At 45.9% G+C, this 17,769-nt stretch overlaps 1 protein-coding gene across 3 annotated transcripts in view; it reads left to right on the forward strand.

Moving 5' to 3' along the window:
• The window catches only part of LRP4 (LDL receptor related protein 4), an 84,027-nt gene that overhangs the window by 49,288 nt on the left and 16,970 nt on the right, over positions 1–17,769 (forward strand). For 2 of the 3 annotated variants that reach the window (XM_051621070.1, XM_051621072.1), the window contains exons 3-19: positions 1,899–2,015; positions 4,019–4,132; positions 4,579–4,695; positions 7,123–7,251; positions 7,599–7,718; positions 7,844–7,969; positions 11,148–11,273; positions 11,721–11,855; positions 12,030–12,155; positions 13,175–13,405; positions 13,705–13,861; positions 14,236–14,453; positions 14,783–14,959; positions 15,502–15,627; positions 16,334–16,542; positions 17,155–17,236; positions 17,538–17,643. In XM_051621070.1, coding sequence (XP_051477030.1) covers positions 1,899–2,015; positions 4,019–4,132; positions 4,579–4,695; positions 7,123–7,251; positions 7,599–7,718; positions 7,844–7,969; positions 11,148–11,273; positions 11,721–11,855; positions 12,030–12,155; positions 13,175–13,405; positions 13,705–13,861; positions 14,236–14,453; positions 14,783–14,959; positions 15,502–15,627; positions 16,334–16,542; positions 17,155–17,236; positions 17,538–17,643 — 2,416 coding nt within the window. The remainder of the gene's footprint in view (positions 1–1,898; positions 2,016–4,018; positions 4,133–4,578; positions 4,696–7,122; positions 7,252–7,598; positions 7,719–7,843; positions 7,970–11,147; positions 11,274–11,720; positions 11,856–12,029; positions 12,156–13,174; positions 13,406–13,704; positions 13,862–14,235; positions 14,454–14,782; positions 14,960–15,501; positions 15,628–16,333; positions 16,543–17,154; positions 17,237–17,537; positions 17,644–17,769) is intronic. The other variant, XM_051621071.1, reaches the window with a different exon arrangement.

Genomic DNA, 17,769 nt, shown 5'->3' on the forward strand with positions numbered 1-17,769 from the left:
AGAGAGCAGACAGAAAAGCATATGCTTGGGGGATGGTTTTAGTCTTAAAACCACAGCTGAGGCTGGGGAAGGTTTGCTCAGCATGCAATGTATGGAAGTTGTGCTCAGGGGAGAGAGGGCTGGCTGATCTGTGGGACTCACGCTCTGAATCAAATCTGTCTTAGTTTTGTTTGGAAGCAGAGTTTGGGAACTGGAGAGTTTTCCCCTTCTGCCTGCCTTGGGGAAGAAGGGCAAGCTCCTTCTTTGTTTTGATGCAGCAGCAGAGAGGTGTTCAGTGAAGTGCAGTATAAGGAAATGGGTCAGCCATTGGAAGACCAGAGTGCTGCCAAACCTGTAGGGGAAAAATACAGATTTGTATGCTTCCCTCTCCTTCGTACCTCTCTGGGGCCTAGAAGCAACTTGGATCTGACCTGGACGTAAATCTGCATGGGACATCCTGAACATGATGGGAAGAACCTTTTCCCAAGAGCCAGTGACAGATTCTGTTTTGTCACTTAGTGTAGGGTTGGGAGCAGTGGCATCCTCTTAGACAGAGATGCCTGTGCCTGCCGTACTGCAGGAACAGCTGAGAAGATGATCTGACCTTGTGGTTAAGAAAAGCGATGTTAGAACAAGTCTGAATTTAGCTGCACTGATGTATTCTTAAGGTGGGAGGCTTTTAGGACAAACCCTTTTTGGTGAGAAATGTTGGAGGATTTGCTACAGAGAGCTGTGGATGATTCTGTATAGTGTAATCCATGCTGCTTTCCCAGGATCTTGTCAGCAGTCCTGAGCCAAGGGGAAATGGAGGGTTGAGGAAGCTGGAAAAGCTGAAAATGTGACTATTTGTTCTCCTTATTAAATCCTCTTCCTTGTGTGTGTGGCTGCTGTCTTCACCTTCTTTTACCTGCCTCCCTCCCCTCATGCTCCCACCTCCAGGATAGCGTTGACAGGAGAAGCAGTAGCAGCATAGCAGAAGAGGGCTGGCCTGCCTGGTGACAGATGGGAGATGCTGTCGGCAAGCTGGGCTGGGATGAAAGGGTTTCAGGCACTAGCCTCTCCAGCCCTCGCCCCTTCACATTGTGGAGCGAACGTTGTTCTTTGGGGAACACACCTGTCAGGAACAGTCTTGTGCATCCCCTTCCCTACCACAGCTGGCAGGACTTAAAAGCATGAATCTCCCAGGGTTTGAGTGTTCCTCTCATCTGTGGGAAGAAGGACAGGACTGATGCTCTCCCTTGAATTCCTGCTTTGTGGCTCCAGGCCTCTTCAATCACTGCATTTGTGGTTCCACTCCACTGCCAGCATTTTCCTGTGTAGGCAAGCATCATCTCATGTCTGCCCCCTTCCACCATCCCTTTTGGAGATGGGTTTGGATCTATTGTCCACACCTGAGGTACAGTGAATTTTATCCCCAGCAGTGGGTTCCTGCTTCTAACTTTCTCCTTGCAGGTTTGTTACACAAAAATGCTGGCAGAGTCCCCTTGCTGGAACACACACTGTCACGTGTACCTTGCAAGATCCCATTCCCAGAAACATTGCTAGTTCTCACTCTAAAGAACTCGCTGTGTAATAGAAACAGGATGAACTGCACTGGGAAACATGCAGGAAATATGTGGATAATGTAATTTTGCTTGTTATAAAACAAGTATAGTAATGGGAGAAGAACAGGATCAGGGATGAAAGAGGAAAATGGAACTAACTCAGTGGAGGAATTGTGGAGGATACTTTATTGTGGAAAAGTCAACCTCTCTCTGGGGACCTACCCCCCCAACTGAGGAACAGCTCTTCCTGATGACTTGAAATGTTATGTCTTTTGTTTCTAAGAGGAGTAGCCCTCCTCCTTCAGGAGGGAAGGAACTTTGCTTTCAGGAAGGAAACTAGCTGCAGCTCCACAAGATGTTTCTTTGCTGTTGCAGTGCTGCCCACTTGCTCCCCCTTGGACTTTCATTGTGACAATGGGAAGTGTATCCGCCGGTCATGGATGTGCGATGGAGACAACGACTGTGAGGATGATTCTGATGAACAGGACTGCCGTAAGTCACCTCTCTGAGGGGAGATGGTGGGTGCAGGGTCTGCCTGCCATGGTTGGGGAAAGTTGACCCTTTTTACTAAAGGAATGTGTTTATCCACTCAATCAGACTTCTGCTTTTAATAACCTATATCCTGCCTCTGACAGAGGTGCATACCTGATATCCATAAGCTCTGCCACCTTGGCACCTGGCTTGCTGGTTTGCTGTTCAGCTGCATGTCTGGGGGAGGGGATGCTTCTCCATCCAGCTGGAGAACCGTTTATGCCCTGCAGCCTTGCTAGTTAATGTCCCATGAAGCACTTCCCTGAGCTGAGCTCTTAGTGTCCTCCCTTGTTCATGGAAACACCTAACCTCTGCCAAATCCTACTGAACTGCCTGTCTGGCTGACTTCCTGTGGCCTCAGGTTCCACTGTCTGACTTGTCTGCTGTGCTGGGCTGTCCCCAGCATCCTCTCCTCTCAGACAGTGCTCCCTGAGCACAGGGAGGTGCTGTAGGGATGCTTACCCACACAGAAAATGGTTACCCTGAAAGCTGACTGTGTGTGACTATGTGAGGCACTGTCTTCAGAAGAGCTGCCACGGCAGGTTGCTAGCTGTAAGCACTGCCATTGTGCTCCTACACATTATTAAATTAGAGGGAATTTTGCCTGAGTCTTTGGAGTTCAGCCCCTTCCTGTCCCCTTTGTGTTGAGGATAAGGGTTACCTGTGGTTGGTTTCCATTAGCAAAACATGTTCAGGGATACAACTTCCGTTCTCCACAAGAAATCATCAGGTCTGTACCTGGCAGTATGTGCCAAGCAAGCACTGGAGCTTCAGCTTCTCTGAAGCTGCACTGGTTGCTAGGGCTGGCATCAGGCTGCAGATAGGGGCAGAACTGTTTTACTGTCTGTTTGAGATGGTTCCAGCTGCTTAATAAGCATCACTCTACAGCCCATGAATTCTAAAAAAGTTGTGTGCATGGTGCTCCAGAGTGGCTCTGATGGAGGAACCACATCTCAAGAAATGCAAAAATGAAGCTCGTGGCTGTAAAGTATTCCATGTTTAATACCTGTGTGGAAATGCATTCATTTTTTTATCAGTATGCCCCTGACCTTTGCCTGTCCTTTTGGGCAAAGGGCTGGGAAGCATGGTTCATGGCTTTGACATTCTGTGTGATGCCCTGGATCACAGCACTAAGCTCAGTTTTCCAATCTATGGAAATATTTTTATGAAAAAAAGGTGTATAGGTCTGGGTCAGTTTGGTCTTCTGTTTTTCAGAAAAAATTGGAATGCCTTCATACCTAAGACAACAATGGAGAAGGGTGTGATCAACAGATACAGAAACTAATGAAAGGAGGAAAACAAGGTTCTGTGAATAGGAAACTGCTGGGAGTTGTTCAGACTAGCATGTATCTATAGGAGGGTTTCAGTTGGATTGAGGTCAACGGGTGGTAATTTTGCAGTCGCTTTCCTTTCCTCACTGGTCTGCAGAGAAGCTTTGCTAGAAGACTGCAAAGAGAATGGAATGAAGCTGCAAATATTGAGGCATTCTGAAGAGGAAGTTGACATTTTCTCTTTCCCTTTTCATTATCATTTCCTTTCCTTTGAAGATAGCTTTGGCATTGTGGTGAAAAGAAGGCGGAGATATAATTCTACCAGCAATTATTTGTTAGATAATCATAGTGTCTATTCATTCCTTTAAAAAGAGGCCTGGACAGTCTTTGGGTCTGTGCTAGAATACCAGTGTGTGGTGGGTGGCTCCATCTCTCTGTTCCAGGTACTTCCTCCAGCTTGTGTTCTCAAGTTTTAGAGCCTGTTGTACTATTGACTTGTACATGGAGTAGAAGAGACACACTCAAGAAATCTCCCAGTGGCCCTCTGGGTATTGTTGGGGAAAGGAAAATCAACCTGCAAACATTGCAGAGTCCTTGGAGAATGGTGTTTCTTGATTTGTAACGTCACAGATTTTGTGTTGTGCATGGTAATTCTTGCTTTGCCTTCACCTTATCTCCTTTATGTCCCTGCAGCTCCACGGGAGTGTGAGGAAGATGAGTTCTCATGTCAGAATGGATACTGCATCCGCAGCCTGTGGCACTGTGATGGTGACAATGACTGTGGCGACAACAGTGATGAGCAGTGTGGTGAGTAAGGTGGTCCTGTGAATATTGCCCTGTCAGAGCTTTAAAAGGAGTTGCTCAGACTCCAACCTGTGCAGTTCTAGGATCCCCTAAGCATAGCAAATGCTTGCAGCTGACTTCTCTGGCCTGGGTTTGTGGGATATTACATTCCCCAGGCTGGCTGCTTGGTATCTCAGGCTGTGTGGCTTACCTGCCAAGCAAAAATCACTTGGGACCAGTTATTCCTTGACATGCCATTGTGAAGTCTGGTGGATTTCTTTTGAATCCAGCACTCTGTGTCAGTTAAATGACCAATGATGGTTTTACTCAGGCAGTGCATGGCATGGGTGTGTATGGTTTAATGACCAACCTTGTTTGTGGGCACCCTAGGAGCTTCAGAAGGATGGTGCTGTTGTTTCCTGGGTTCTTTGAAAAAAGCCAAGGCTTTGTCTGCATTGCTGTCTCTGCAGATATGAGGAAGTGCTCAGAGAAGGAGTTTCGTTGCAGTGATGGTAGCTGCATAGCTGAGCACTGGTTCTGCGATGGTGACACAGACTGCAAAGATGGCTCAGATGAGGAGAACTGCCGTAAGTGTTCTCCTTGCTTTGTAACCACAGGAAATAGCCCTTCGGACCTGCTGCTGTCTTGGGGCTCGGCATGTTTTCTCAAGCAGGGATCAAAAACAAGTTAGTGCTGCCTGTACTGGCAGCTGAGCTGCTTTCTGTTGCCTACCCCAGAGGGCACAAGAGAGTGATGTATCTCTGGTGTTACCTCACAGGCATACTACGTCTGTGCCTGGCTACTTCTCTGTTCCTTCCCATGGCAGTGTGACCTTGAGTCAGAGCAGAAGGGTTAAGCTTTACTGAGTACAGCTCTATATAAAACTCTAGGAGTTGGAGGGGAAGGAGGATGGGGAGACAGCTATTCCCTTCTTTTTCCTCTTGTCTGATTCCTGCCTGTAATTTTGGGGCAGGGGGCTGTGCCCACTGACAGCATCCTCAGGGATTGCACATCCCCAGCTGGCACACTGTGGGGGTTGCCTGCCTGACCAGCCTCTCTCACTCATATGCTTTATGCAGCATTTTGTCTCAAAAGTGAATAGTGGGGAAGGGAGGCAGTGAGAGCCCACAACAGTTGCTTTCTCTGCCACCTTCACAGGTTGCAGCAAGTGGGACAGGGGTCTATTATGTACCTTTCTAACCCCCACAGCTTCTCTCCTTTCTCTGTGAGCGCTGTCGGTGTCTGTGGAAGTTGCAGCGGCCCCTTCCCCCACCCTGTTCTCAAAGGCATTTTGCAGAATTTGCTCTAGATAGCAGGAAACTTCAAAAGGCTCTGGGAGGGGGATCAGGGCCACCAGCTCCTGAAGGGCAGGGGGAGTAGATGCATGGGGGAGTTGTCTTTTATCTCTCCAGATAATGAGAGTTGGCAGGGAGCCAGGGGCTGCAAACATTTCTAAGCCAGGGAAGGGCTCTAAGAGGAAGCCAGCCTCCCTCACCCTCTCCCTTTCTCACTCCCTTGCCTATCACTTCCCTGCAGGCAGTGAATAGGCCCTTGGGAAGGAGGGGGACAAGTTTCAACCTTGCTTCCTATGGGAGTGGAGAGACACCCAAAACTAGTGCCCCTGCTTCTCTGAGCTGGAATTCTTCAGTCCTGACTGGCAGTTGCCTTTACATGGCATTTTAAGTAACTCACTAAGAAGCTCAGTTCAGCTACCTCCCTTTCTCTTATCTTCCTTCGTGTTCTTGTCATCTTTTCCTTATCTCCAACCCTGCTTGTCATTCATCTAGGACAAGGTGGAATGACACTGTTCTTTTTTGTGTGTTTGGTCTTTTTGCATGTGTGTTTCTTTTGGAGGAGTGTATGTTATAATTGAATGATGCTACATATGAATTTAAGTCACTGACTTAATTTTCTCCTCAAGGAGACCCAAATACTCCTTTCAAGCTCCTTTGGTGAGGCACGTTAGCACACGTTTTAGTATTCAGCCACTGGATACTCACTGAACTAAAGGTGTGTGCCCACTGCTTCAGGTTGGAAAGGCAGGAGTAATTCACTTGCCAGATTGTCAGTCTTTTCCTTTTTGTTTAATGGATTTATTTTCAGACCTCCTCAGTTGGAGGACGCGTATGCCTGAAACATGCGTTTCATTCTCTGGACATTATGAGAAGAGGTGTCAGATTCTGTTGAGTGGGATGCAAAATATTTTCCATTACTTCCCACGTGGTGTACTGTTGAACAGAGAACAGTGGGCAAACCCTTGACTATCAGTTTGTTTGGCTTTGCCCAGGGTCATCTGTGTGGCAGTGCTCCTTACTGATAAGGCATGATTTGTTTTGGGGACAACTTGGAGGAAAGGGGGGGGAAATCCTCGAAGGTCAGGTGCAGACCTGGGCACCTTGCTGCTTGCCTGCTTCCTTTGGTCTTCAAGTATTTATTTTTATTGTTTTAAAGGAATCATTCTATACTTCAACCTTGCATTTTGGTATGCTTCAATCCTTAATGTAGAGCTACCCCAAAGGATATATTTATTTTTCTATTTTTTGAGCTACCTTTTTCAGGTGTAATAAACAAATAAAACACTTTCTGGAGGGTACTAAGACAGTGTCTCAAGCATAAGACAGAAGGTGACACTCCTGGATCCTTTTTTGTTTCTTTACCATCAACCCTTCCTTCTTCATCTTAGTTTCATACTCTAACACTTAATGGCCCTTGAAAAGTTTGTGTTTACAGACTAGTATTCTATATAATTTTAAAAATATGAAAATTTCTTTTTAGTGCATTGTCTGCATGGGTGTCTTTATACATAGGTTTAACCTGCCCCTCGGTGAAGCACAGACAGCATTCGGGTTCCTCTCAGTACTACAAGTTATGCAGAGATATGCAGTAATGGCTAGTAATTTCCAACACCTTTCCATTGAATACTTGCTAGTCTGCTATTAGACTGGGAAGGTTGCATCTCAACCAGATTGTGCTTTGTCATCTCAGGCATTTTTTTTCTTTGATTCCCTTATTAGCATCAGATGTTCCAGCTGCCACCTGCAGCTTGGAGGAGTTCCAGTGTGCTTATGGACGCTGCATCTTGGACATCTACCACTGTGATGGTGATGATGACTGCGGGGACTGGTCTGATGAGTCTGACTGCTGTAAGTTAGTGCAGGATGATATACTGGTCCAAGCATCTGAGTTACAAACCTAAACAGATCTTACTGGCTGGAGAGGAGGTCCAGTGTAGACCACAATCTAACTGTTTACACATAAGCTGGCTCTTTCATTTTATTTTTTTAATGTTTTTTTCTACTCAGGAGAGTGAGCATAGTGATGGGAACTGTGTAGTCAACACAGTTCTGTTTATGGGAATTAAAGCAGTTTCTAGGAGGAGCCTATTTAGGACCAAGTTCCACAGTAGTAGAGTGTAAGGGTGGTGCTGAGGGGCTTTGGGAATGTTGCATTGGTCTGAGTTTGCTCTTTATATTCTTGACCATCTCTGCAGCGTCTCACCAGCCTTGTCGCTCTGGAGAGTTCATGTGCAACAGTGGCTTGTGCATTAATGCTGGCTGGAGGTGTGATGGAGACTTCGACTGTGATGACCAGTCAGATGAGAGGAACTGCAGTGAGTGCTGGGAACTGGTGGAAGTGTTCAGTTTCAGTGGATGTAAAAGAGTGGGCTGCTAGCTTTGGAGTTGGATCTCTTCTGGTCCTTCTTGCTTATCTAATGTTCTTTTTTTGGTCCCTCAGCTACATCTATGTGCACAGCTGACCAGTTCCGCTGTAAATCAGGACGCTGTGTTCGTCTGTCCTGGCGTTGTGATGGGGAAGATGACTGCTCTGACAACAGTGATGAGGAGAACTGTGAGAACACAGGTTAGGCCTGCTGTCTTGCCACTTATAGCTAACGTTTCCATCCTGAAGGTAATGAGTAGTGAAGTCCCGTTTGGATTGCTTCACGGAGTTCAGCCTTGAGTTTCCATCCTTTCCAAAGGTAGGTGCTGAAAATGAGTGGAATGCACCTCATTCAAAAGAAAGAAGCAGCAATATGTTTTCTTGAGGTAAAGATAATGATTTGTCAAAGTTCAATAAATTTGATGGAAATTAACAAAATATAACAGTAGTTTACCAAGGTTAAGTAAGTTCCATGGCAAAGTTCACCTTATTTATTACAGTATGGAAAAAACACACAAAGGAAAATTGAGTTAGACTTGAGTTAGAAGGATTCCCACAGAAACTGGAGACACAGAAGGGTAAGGAAGATCCTCCCACTGAGTCACGCTGTTCAGAGTGGACCCCTTGCTTTCTAAACCCCTGATAGAGCTTAGGTGCTGCTAGGTCTAACCTTAGTCTCAGGCTTGGACAATGGTTTGTGTCTAATGGAATTATCTGTACAAGGTTTATAACAATTGGTATTTGATAGCTCCATGAATTAGTAATGTTTCATTAGTTATTAATTCAGCACGCTGTCAGTCACTTACCAAAGATCTGCCATTGGTAAAGGGTGTCTCTGCCTCGAGGAACAGCCCTGAGAAGTGTCCCAGCTTAAGGAGAGATCGCTGCCATGCAGCCATATTGTCTAGCAGGGAGACCTCAAAGAAGGCTTACTCAGGCTGTCATATTTATGGAACAGAGGGGTTGGCTCATAGTCAAGTTACATGTGATGGGAAAGGTATGCCTGAGGCTCCTTGCACCCACATCTTTCTTTGTTCCCTGATAAGTGAGTCTTGGAAAAGCCACCTGCTATTCATGCATCATTCACATGATCGGTGTTACAAGCTCACATGCATCAATGACTGCTGCTTTGTGAGTTTCAGAGGAATTCTTGGCCCACTTATGGCTCAGGCCTTTATCTCCTTTGGAACCTGTACCAAACTACTCTTAGTTTGGTTAAGGGGTCAAGTGTATCTGTCACAATAGGCTAGATGCTTGCAAACAGGTGCAGGTCTGTGTGCTTAAAGCAATTTACATTATGGTGTTTTCTGGTCAAATATCAGATCCCTGTATCTTCCTGTCCTGTCCATAGTCTATGAATTACCACAGAGCTCTGAGATTATTCCATTCAGATTTGGAAACATTAACAGTGTGCAAAGCTGCCTTCTAGATAGCTTTCATGTTGCCTTATGAAATTGCCAAGCAATTCTAGCAAGCAGTGGAATCAAAAAGGGCGTTTCGTGGAAAGGAAGGATAAAGTCTTTGGTTTAGAGGTTAAGCGTGTCATCCCCTTAGGAATTTGCTCAGGAGTCTGTCTCTAGTAAACATTTTGCATATAGCCATTCTTTTATATAATAGTGGTTATGGAGAAGAGGAGAGTTTCAACAGACCCCAGTGTTTATGGTAGGATTGAAGGAATGTCTATAATCTTCTCTTTTCCTTAAATCCTTCAGAGTGTCTGTAGGCCTAGTTGAAGAATAGTGTGTACTGGCCTGTGAGTTCATCCCAGTGAGTGGAGCCCAGCTGTACACACTGACCTTTCTGGATAAGTGTATTTTAAATAATGGGTTTAGGGATGATGAAAGGGATTTGTGAAACTGCACCCCTTGTGTAGGCCTGTTGAGGAAGGGAGAGTGGGTGTTCTACAGGGACAGCTGAGCTCAGAAGACCTGGAAAGACACACTTTGTAGCCAAGTTGACAGCAGCTGTTGTAGACTGGTCAGCTGTCAGGACCACCAGTGGGCAGGAAATGGTGGTGATCCTGGAAAAAAGCAATTGTACTTAAAGAGAAGCCAGTAACTCTGTTTCCTCATCCCAATAACAAAGTTATTTAGAGGCATTGAAAGAACAGTTGCCACCCAGAAGCCAAGTCAAACTTCCAGAGCCACTGAAATTCAACCTCTCCAACTCAAACCAAACCCAAGGTGATTGAGAACAGCTGTTGTCACTGTAATGTGAGTTGTGCAGTTCTGCATTAGGTCTATGATGATAGTCAGCAGGTAAAAATCAACTCGGAGCTTCCCAGAATGTGTAGTTGCTTATCTAAGCAAAATAGAGTGTTGTCTCAGCGTCTGCAGCATGAGTTAAAATACTGTGTCACCTCTTGGATTTAGAGCAGAATTATATTTTTATTGGCCATAGAGGAAAGATTCCTAGAATACTAGGAGATCAGCTGATGTAAGGATCTTTGATATGACAAATGCAGTCTAAGTTTCAGAATCCTTAATATAAAGCATTCCTGGGCTCTGAAAAATAGATCTGCATGTGATTTGGTTTTAGGTTCCCAGTTAATGTGTCTGCTAGTTCTTATTTGTACTTGTTGTTAATCTCCCAACTACCCTTTTCCATGCTGCTTACAGGCAGTTAGCCAATCTAATTGTTTCTTTGCTGATAGCTGTATTGTCCTGTTGTCTCCTTAAGATTATCAGAGGGTGATGATTTGGAAACCACCAAGTCAGCTTAAGAGGTTCAAGAAACAAAAGGCAACTGGACAGTGCAGTTATTGCTGAAGAAACAATCAGATTGGCAAAATCCCTACAATTAGTATTACTTTACTTAAAAGAATTCTGTAGACTCTCCCTGCCAACAGCAGAAGTTGAAGCGTGTAGCTTGTGTGAAATCCTGTTGCCCGAGGTCAGATTTCAAGGATGCATGTAAATCTTACTCTGGTCTGTCACAGTGCAGTTAGGGCTGGATAGGACGCTCATTCCTAGGCAAGTTTAAGATCCATAGTCATGCTGCGGTGACATATCAGATGATTAAAGTGAAGAACCTATTCCTCTCATCTACATGCTGAGTAGGATTCTGGAATCTGGAACGAAAGGGAACTAAGCCAGGACCTTCCAGGCATTCTGAGAGAAACTAAATAGCTGAACTTCCCAATAAAGCAACATTGGACTTAGTCTGGAGGAGAGTTTGCAGGCCTCCTAATCAGCATGAAGATATGTGGAACACTAAGAATTGCAAGATGAGCTGATTTCAGGGAAAGAGGAAGTAATGGATTTGTGCTTATATGTGAAGTTTGTAACCAGTCTTAGAAAATGTGCTGCATCCTTCTCTTCACCATGACTGTTGCTTCATCAGTATGCTGTGGTGTGCTTACTCACCCCTTCTACTGCAGGGACTCCTCAGTGTGCCCCAGACCAGTTCCTGTGTGGGAATGGGCGTTGTATTGGCCAGAGGAAGCTGTGCAATGGAGCAAATGATTGTGGGGATGGCAGCGATGAGAGCCCACATCAAAACTGCCGTAAGTCCTCCAAGTTCAGCCTTAAACATAAAAGAAGGCCCAGTGATGTGTGGGAGTTTATCTGGAGTTGCTGAAGGATGTGTCTAAAGAAGAAAGCCTGGGCAGTGATAATGGGTGAGAGCTGAAGACTGAGGAAAAAGGCTTTGGTGGGTTTGCCAATTATATACTGCAGACAAGGAATAATAGGGAGAAGATTGTAATCTCAGGTATCAAAGTTTGTCTGCAGAGATAGTAAATCCTAAAAGCATATTATTCTGATTTTGTGGTCTTCTTTACTTGTGGCCTGCAGGGGAGAGTTCTGATGGTAAAGAAGCAGCTTCCAGCACAGCCTGTGTCCTCCCCTTCTTGCTCAGCCTGTTCTGATGGGCGACTGCTGCCTAACAGCTGGGGGCACAAGCAGCTGCCTTGTGGTTTCAGCTCAGTTATGCTCACGTGTTCCTTTTGCAGGTCCACGAACAGGGGAGGAGAACTGCAGTGTCAACAATGGTGGCTGTGCTCAGAAGTGCCAGATGGTACGAGGGATGGTGCAGTGCACCTGCCACACAGGTTACAGGCTCCTGGAAGATGGCCGATCATGCCAAGGTGGGGTTTTGGAGCAGTAGCCTCCTCCCTGCTGCTTTGACGTGCTTGAAGTTGAAGGCTAAGATAGGGTGCAAATAGAAGCATGAAAGCAGAAGGAAGCTATCAGGGAGATTGCCTGTCTTGTGGGTGATCTAATGGTAACTTTCTCCCCTTGCCTTTGTGTGTACCATGCAGATGTGAATGAATGTGCTGAGGAAGGTTACTGCAGCCAAGGCTGTACCAACAGTGAAGGTGGCTTCCAGTGCTGGTGTGAGCAAGGCTACGAGCTGCGACCTGACAAGCGTAGCTGCAAAGCTCTGGGTAAAAAGGAGTTCAGCCTTATTCTGGTGTGTGTATGCTGATCCACTTCTCATGATTTTGTCTCCAATGCTTTGCTGGCAGCATTATGCTGTTCACCAAGCCAATATGTGAGGAAGTACCTGTATTTATATGAGAGAAGCCCAGATTGTTGGTGAATGCCTGTGAAAATTCTGTGTGATTTTGACCACGGAGAGATATTTCACTATTTCCCTGCCACCAGAACAGCTCTTGCTTTCTTTTCCTAGTCCCATGTAATTTCTCGTGACCCAGACTCTAGGACAAAAACAGCTGCCTGCCTCTGTCTCTGTTCAGGAAGTGTCTTAACCTACCCAGTCAGTGAGGTTGTGTTTCACTTCCTTGTGGGTTGACCCCTGATGCTGGGCACTAGTCCTGAATGCTGTGAGTGCCTGTTGTATGGATATCTGTTGGTTTTTAAGGGCATCTAGACACTTGTTCAATCTTAGCCCTCAGCTCCTCTGATGTAGGATTGGAGGAAATAGAAATTTGATGTGAAGAATAAGGATTTTGTTATTTCCCCTGAAAAAATCCAGAAAGGATACAGGTATTGTCTTTCTTGTTTGTTTGTTTGCTTTTTTCTTTCCTTTTTTTTCTCTGCAGTGAAAGTACCTGTTGACTTTATATCTGGCTGAGGCAGATTTTGCTGGTTTTTGTCTGTTATAGCAGATGTGGTAGACCCTATGCGTGTGTTTGACTAGGAGATGAATATAGGAAAAGGAAGTGGCTGCCCAGTGGTATGGTTTCAGGGGTTGAGGTGAGGCAGGCTTAGATGGGACCTGGAACAATCGCTTTTTGCTGAATGGATGTTTGCCAAAAGGTTTTAGACTTTCTCATCTTTGAGCTAGGACTGTGTATGGAGGATGTGAAAACAACTCTCTGAACTGTTTTGCAGTTGGGAGTTGATTTCTTGCTCCCAGTACTGCAAAACTATGTTCTGGGACTTGGTGCAAAGGGAGAATACAGTCAAAGTACTCTAATGCTGTCTTCCTACGTATACGCAGGCCCAGAGCCAGTGCTGCTCTTCGCCAATCGAATTGATATCCGACAAGTGTTGCCTCATCGCTCGGAGTATACACTGCTCCTCAACAACCTGGAAAATGCCATTGCCCTTGACTTCCACCACAGCAAGGAGCTGGTGTTTTGGTCTGATGTCACACTCGATCGGATCATGAGGGCCAATCTGAATGGTAGCAATGTGGAAGAGGTGGTTTCTACAGGGCTGGAGAGTCCAGGTGCGTCACCACCAAAAATGCAAAAGCCTGGGGGCGCTGACCATAGTGTGAGAATAGGGGTGGGTGAGTGGAGAAGAGTGAGTATCTGGCAGTCAAGATAGAGTGCATCTTCCTGAGCAATCGGGATAGGTTGGGTGGAATGGGTGTGAGATCAGTGTCCCCCTTGAACTTGGCTGATGGGGAAAGAGGCAGCAGGACTGAATTAGGCCTCTTGTGAGACAGACAGGGAAAGGGAACTATTTTTCTGAGCAGATCCTGCTCCTGGGTTGATTCCATGCTTAATTCTTCCCTGGAGATAGGTGGACTTGCTATTGACTGGATCCATGACAAATTATACTGGACAGACTCTGGGACGTCTCGAATTGAAGTAGCAAACTTGGATGGCACTCACAGGAAAGTGCTTTTGTGGCAGAATCTGGAGAAGCCTCGAGCAATTGCCCTACATCCTATGGAGGGGTGAGTGAAAACATAGGACCCCAGTGAGCCCTCCATGCGACTGCTTCCAGGCAAACATTAAAAACCCCATCCTTGGTCACAAAGGCTGCCTCTGGGTTCAAGCCTTCATTTGGTACTGCCAATATGGGGACACTGGCAATGCTGGGAGCTTTCAGAGCCTTAATCTTCCTGTTCTGGGCCCTTCAGGTTTCACCAGCCTGAATGTGCTGGTGAATGTGCTATATGTAGGTTGTCACTTGCTTTCATGGCTGTGACCCAGTCTTGTGCTCTAAGGCACAGGACCAATAGATACTGTTTTGTCCTGATAGGGTGTGGTGCTGGGAGGATTAAGTGGGACATGAGTTTCCTAGCTTTTCTCTTCCTCCTTTGTCCAGCACTATCTACTGGACTGACTGGGGCAACACTCCCCGCATTGAGTATTCCAACATGGATGGCTCTAATCGGCGCATCATTGCGGATACACACCTCTTCTGGCCCAATGGACTGACCATTGACTATGCAGGACATCGAATGTACTGGGTGGATGCCAAACATCATGTCATTGAGAGGGCTGACCTCGATGGGCGGAACAGGAAGGCTGTTATTAGCCAAGGTAAGTAACAGGCCTACACACAGGGAGTGCTCTCTGTAATAAATGGAGTAGCACAGTGCTACTCTGAGTTTCAGAGCCACTGGCTCTTGGTTCTGTGCTTGTCGCCTTTCATTGTGGGATAAATTCTGCCGGCTGCAAGAGATGGAGTTTGCTACTCAGTCTTCAGTGGACAAGAAAGAGCAATTGTCTGTTACATTAGTGTAAGGTGGATTTGAGCAGTTTGACTGTGGCAAGGTCCAAGGGGCAACAGGCAGAGCTTTCCATTGTCTCCCTGCTAGCCTGAGTCCTGTTGTCCCTGATTATATCCCCGTATTGGATGTATATTACAGGCCTCCCACATCCATTTGCTATCACTGTGTTTGAGGACAGTTTGTACTGGACAGACTGGCACACCAAGAGCATCAACAGTGCCAACAAATTCACAGGCAAGAACCAGGAGATAATCCGCAACAAACTCCACTTCCCTATGGACATCCACACACTGCATCCTCAGCGCCAGCCAGCAGGTAACTGCAGAGAGGGTAGAACCCATTTGAGCCGCTAGAAGACCTTCTGCCACCCACCACGCTGTAAAGCAGGGAGATGGCAAGCGTGAAGCCAGCGTACTGACACATCTAATCCCTCCATCCAGAGCAGTTCAGTTGAGGTCTCAGCCCCGTAACCTCGTGTTTGGTGTTACCGCAGCTCCCCCTGCTGACATGTGGGAGCGGAGCCTTTTCAGTAGGAAATGCTTGAGGTTTATTTAGGCAAAGAACTTTTCGAGAGGGGCAAAAAATCCTAAGTGGGCACTAATAATGACTGACACCTTCCTTATATCTCTTCAATTGCCATAATCTGCTCTAGAAGTGGATTGATTTAAATGTTTAATTTTAAATTGGGCCCTATAAATGGAGTTAGTGCTTTAGTTTGTACATTTCCTTATTCTCAATCAACTTCAGGGTAGACAAGTTATCTTATCCATGTGAGTTTTGACACCTCAGCTGGTGTTTTTTCTCTTTCCTTTACTTTTTGCTTTATGCGTGGTTGTTTTTGTCTTTGGCTACTTGAGCAGGGAGAAACCGTTGTGGGGCCAACAATGGGGGCTGTACTCACCTCTGCCTGCCGAGCAGCAAGGATTACACCTGTGCCTGCCCCACCGGCTTCCGCAAGACCAGCAGCCATGCCTGTGCCCAGAGTAAGTGAGGTGGGACCACAGCCTGCATGCTCAGATGCTCAGTGGGCGGCAGAGGGTTGGTAATGGGAGTAAGCAGCAGCAGTTCCTTCCAAGGAGATGCAGCTGGATGGACCGAGTTAGTGGTATTAAGGGCCCTGCTAGAGGATGCTTCACCTTTTTGATGCATTCCACTGTCCTGCATTCCTGTTGTGCTTGCTAGGCTTGATGGGTGGGGATACAGAGAAACTCCATCCTTGGGTCCTTATTTCAGGCCTGCTGTTGGTTCCATGCTACCTGTCACAGCTGATTGTTTCTGTAAAACTCCCATAGGAGTTGAGTCAGTGAGTTCAGTCCTCTTAATTGCCAAAGCTTCTCTGGGTTTGCAACCATGTAGAAGAACTAGGCCAACTGTCTCCTAGATTCTCAAGAGCTATTCTCAAATAGCTACTTGATTTGGAGGGAGGTCTGTGCCATTCTTTGAAGAGTATGGTTGGCTTTGTTCCCCCAGCATAGGTTAGCCCCAGGAGACAACTCCTACTACTCTGCTCCCCCTTGCCTACCCATCCCCCTCAGTGGTATTTTGCTACCATTAAGGTCCTGGGCTATGACCTGCCAGTGAGAGATTATGTAAGTGGTTAAGGTTGGATATAGCAGGGAATTGTGTATGTCTATCACTGTGTTGTTGAACTTAGAGAAATTAAAAGAAGACCTTTCGACCTTTGATCAGGTCTTGACAAGTTCCTGCTTTTTGCCCGAAGGATGGACATCCGTCGGATCAGCTTTGACACAGATGACCTGTCAGATGATGTCATCCCCCTTGCTGATGTCCGTAGCGCTGTGGCTCTGGACTGGGACTCAAAGGATGACTATGTCTACTGGACAGATGTTAGCACCGATTCGATCAGCCGAGCAAAATGGGATGGATCAAGCCAAGAGGTACAATGTTAACTATGTGTGGAGGTTGTCTAGCCAGGAGAATCTTTGAATACCAGATTTGAAGCCACTGGGATACACTGGCCTTCTAAGGAGCTGGACTTATTATTATTTTGCCTAGTTCTGGCACAGAAGAGCTATGAGATCACTGAACACTGGATACACAAGTTCAGTGTATGTTCCTGCTTGTATGGAAAGCCTTGAATTGGGACACAAAGCTTGTTGATTTGTAAGCTGTGGTCAGTACCTTTGTTGTAGCCCTAACATCCAAAAGGAAGAAGTATTAAATCCTCTGTTATGTGCTACAGTTGGAAGAAAAGCCACAGTCCTTTGAAATGCTTTTTGCACACATTCTTAGGCTAATGTTGCCATAAAAAAGGGGAACAGAGTTCCAGGTTTGTAGTTGCACTTTGAACGGACATGATAAATAGATGTTTCTCCAGATGTAAGGCTTTTTTTGAAATTTAAATCCTTACTGTTCTCTCTTGTATGGTGTAGCTCAGCTTGAGCTTTTGCCTTTTGAAAGTTAATGCTGATTGTGAATGGATAGTGAATTGGACAAGTGCTTTTTCCCTAAAGTCTAATCTCACTAAGGTTTTTTTTCTTTTTATTTAGGTTGTGGTGGACACCAGCTTGGAAAGTCCAGCTGGACTGGCAATTGATTGGGTCACCAACAAGCTATACTGGACTGATGCAGGTACTGGGATCCTCTGCTTTACCTAGGCTTCTGTCTTCCTATTTAGTCATGAAAACTGAAAAACAGCTGGGTAGGTGGGTAGTTCTATCTGTCTCAGTGTAAATTTGTCTGTTTCTGTCTAGCAAAAAATGGAGTTTCATCTCATGTGATGCTTTGAGCCACGTTTCTTACCTATTTTCCAGCTATGAACAGAGATGGATGGAGGGAAAGAATGTGTTGTTGTATGGATGTTTTTTGCCTTGGCTCTTGGGATTTCAGAGGTCTTTGATCTCTCTCTTACTCTGTCTCTTGATTTTTGTAGGAACAGATCGGATAGAGGTCTCCAACACAGATGGGACCATGAGAACTGTTCTAGTCTGGGAGAACCTAGACAGACCTAGAGATATCGTGGTGGACCCTGTTGGAGGGTGAGAGATTCTTTCTTCTGGCATGACATGGCAATTCTTGCATTTCTAACAATATCTGGGTTCTTTGGTTTTGTGCAATTGTCTTTCTCTCTGGTGCCACTGTTCTACATCCTGCCAAAGACTGAA

The sequence above is a fragment of the Apus apus genome, chromosome 5 (genome assembly GCF_020740795.1).
Source record: "Apus apus isolate bApuApu2 chromosome 5, bApuApu2.pri.cur, whole genome shotgun sequence".
Lineage (NCBI taxonomy): Eukaryota > Metazoa > Chordata > Aves > Apodiformes > Apodidae > Apus > Apus apus.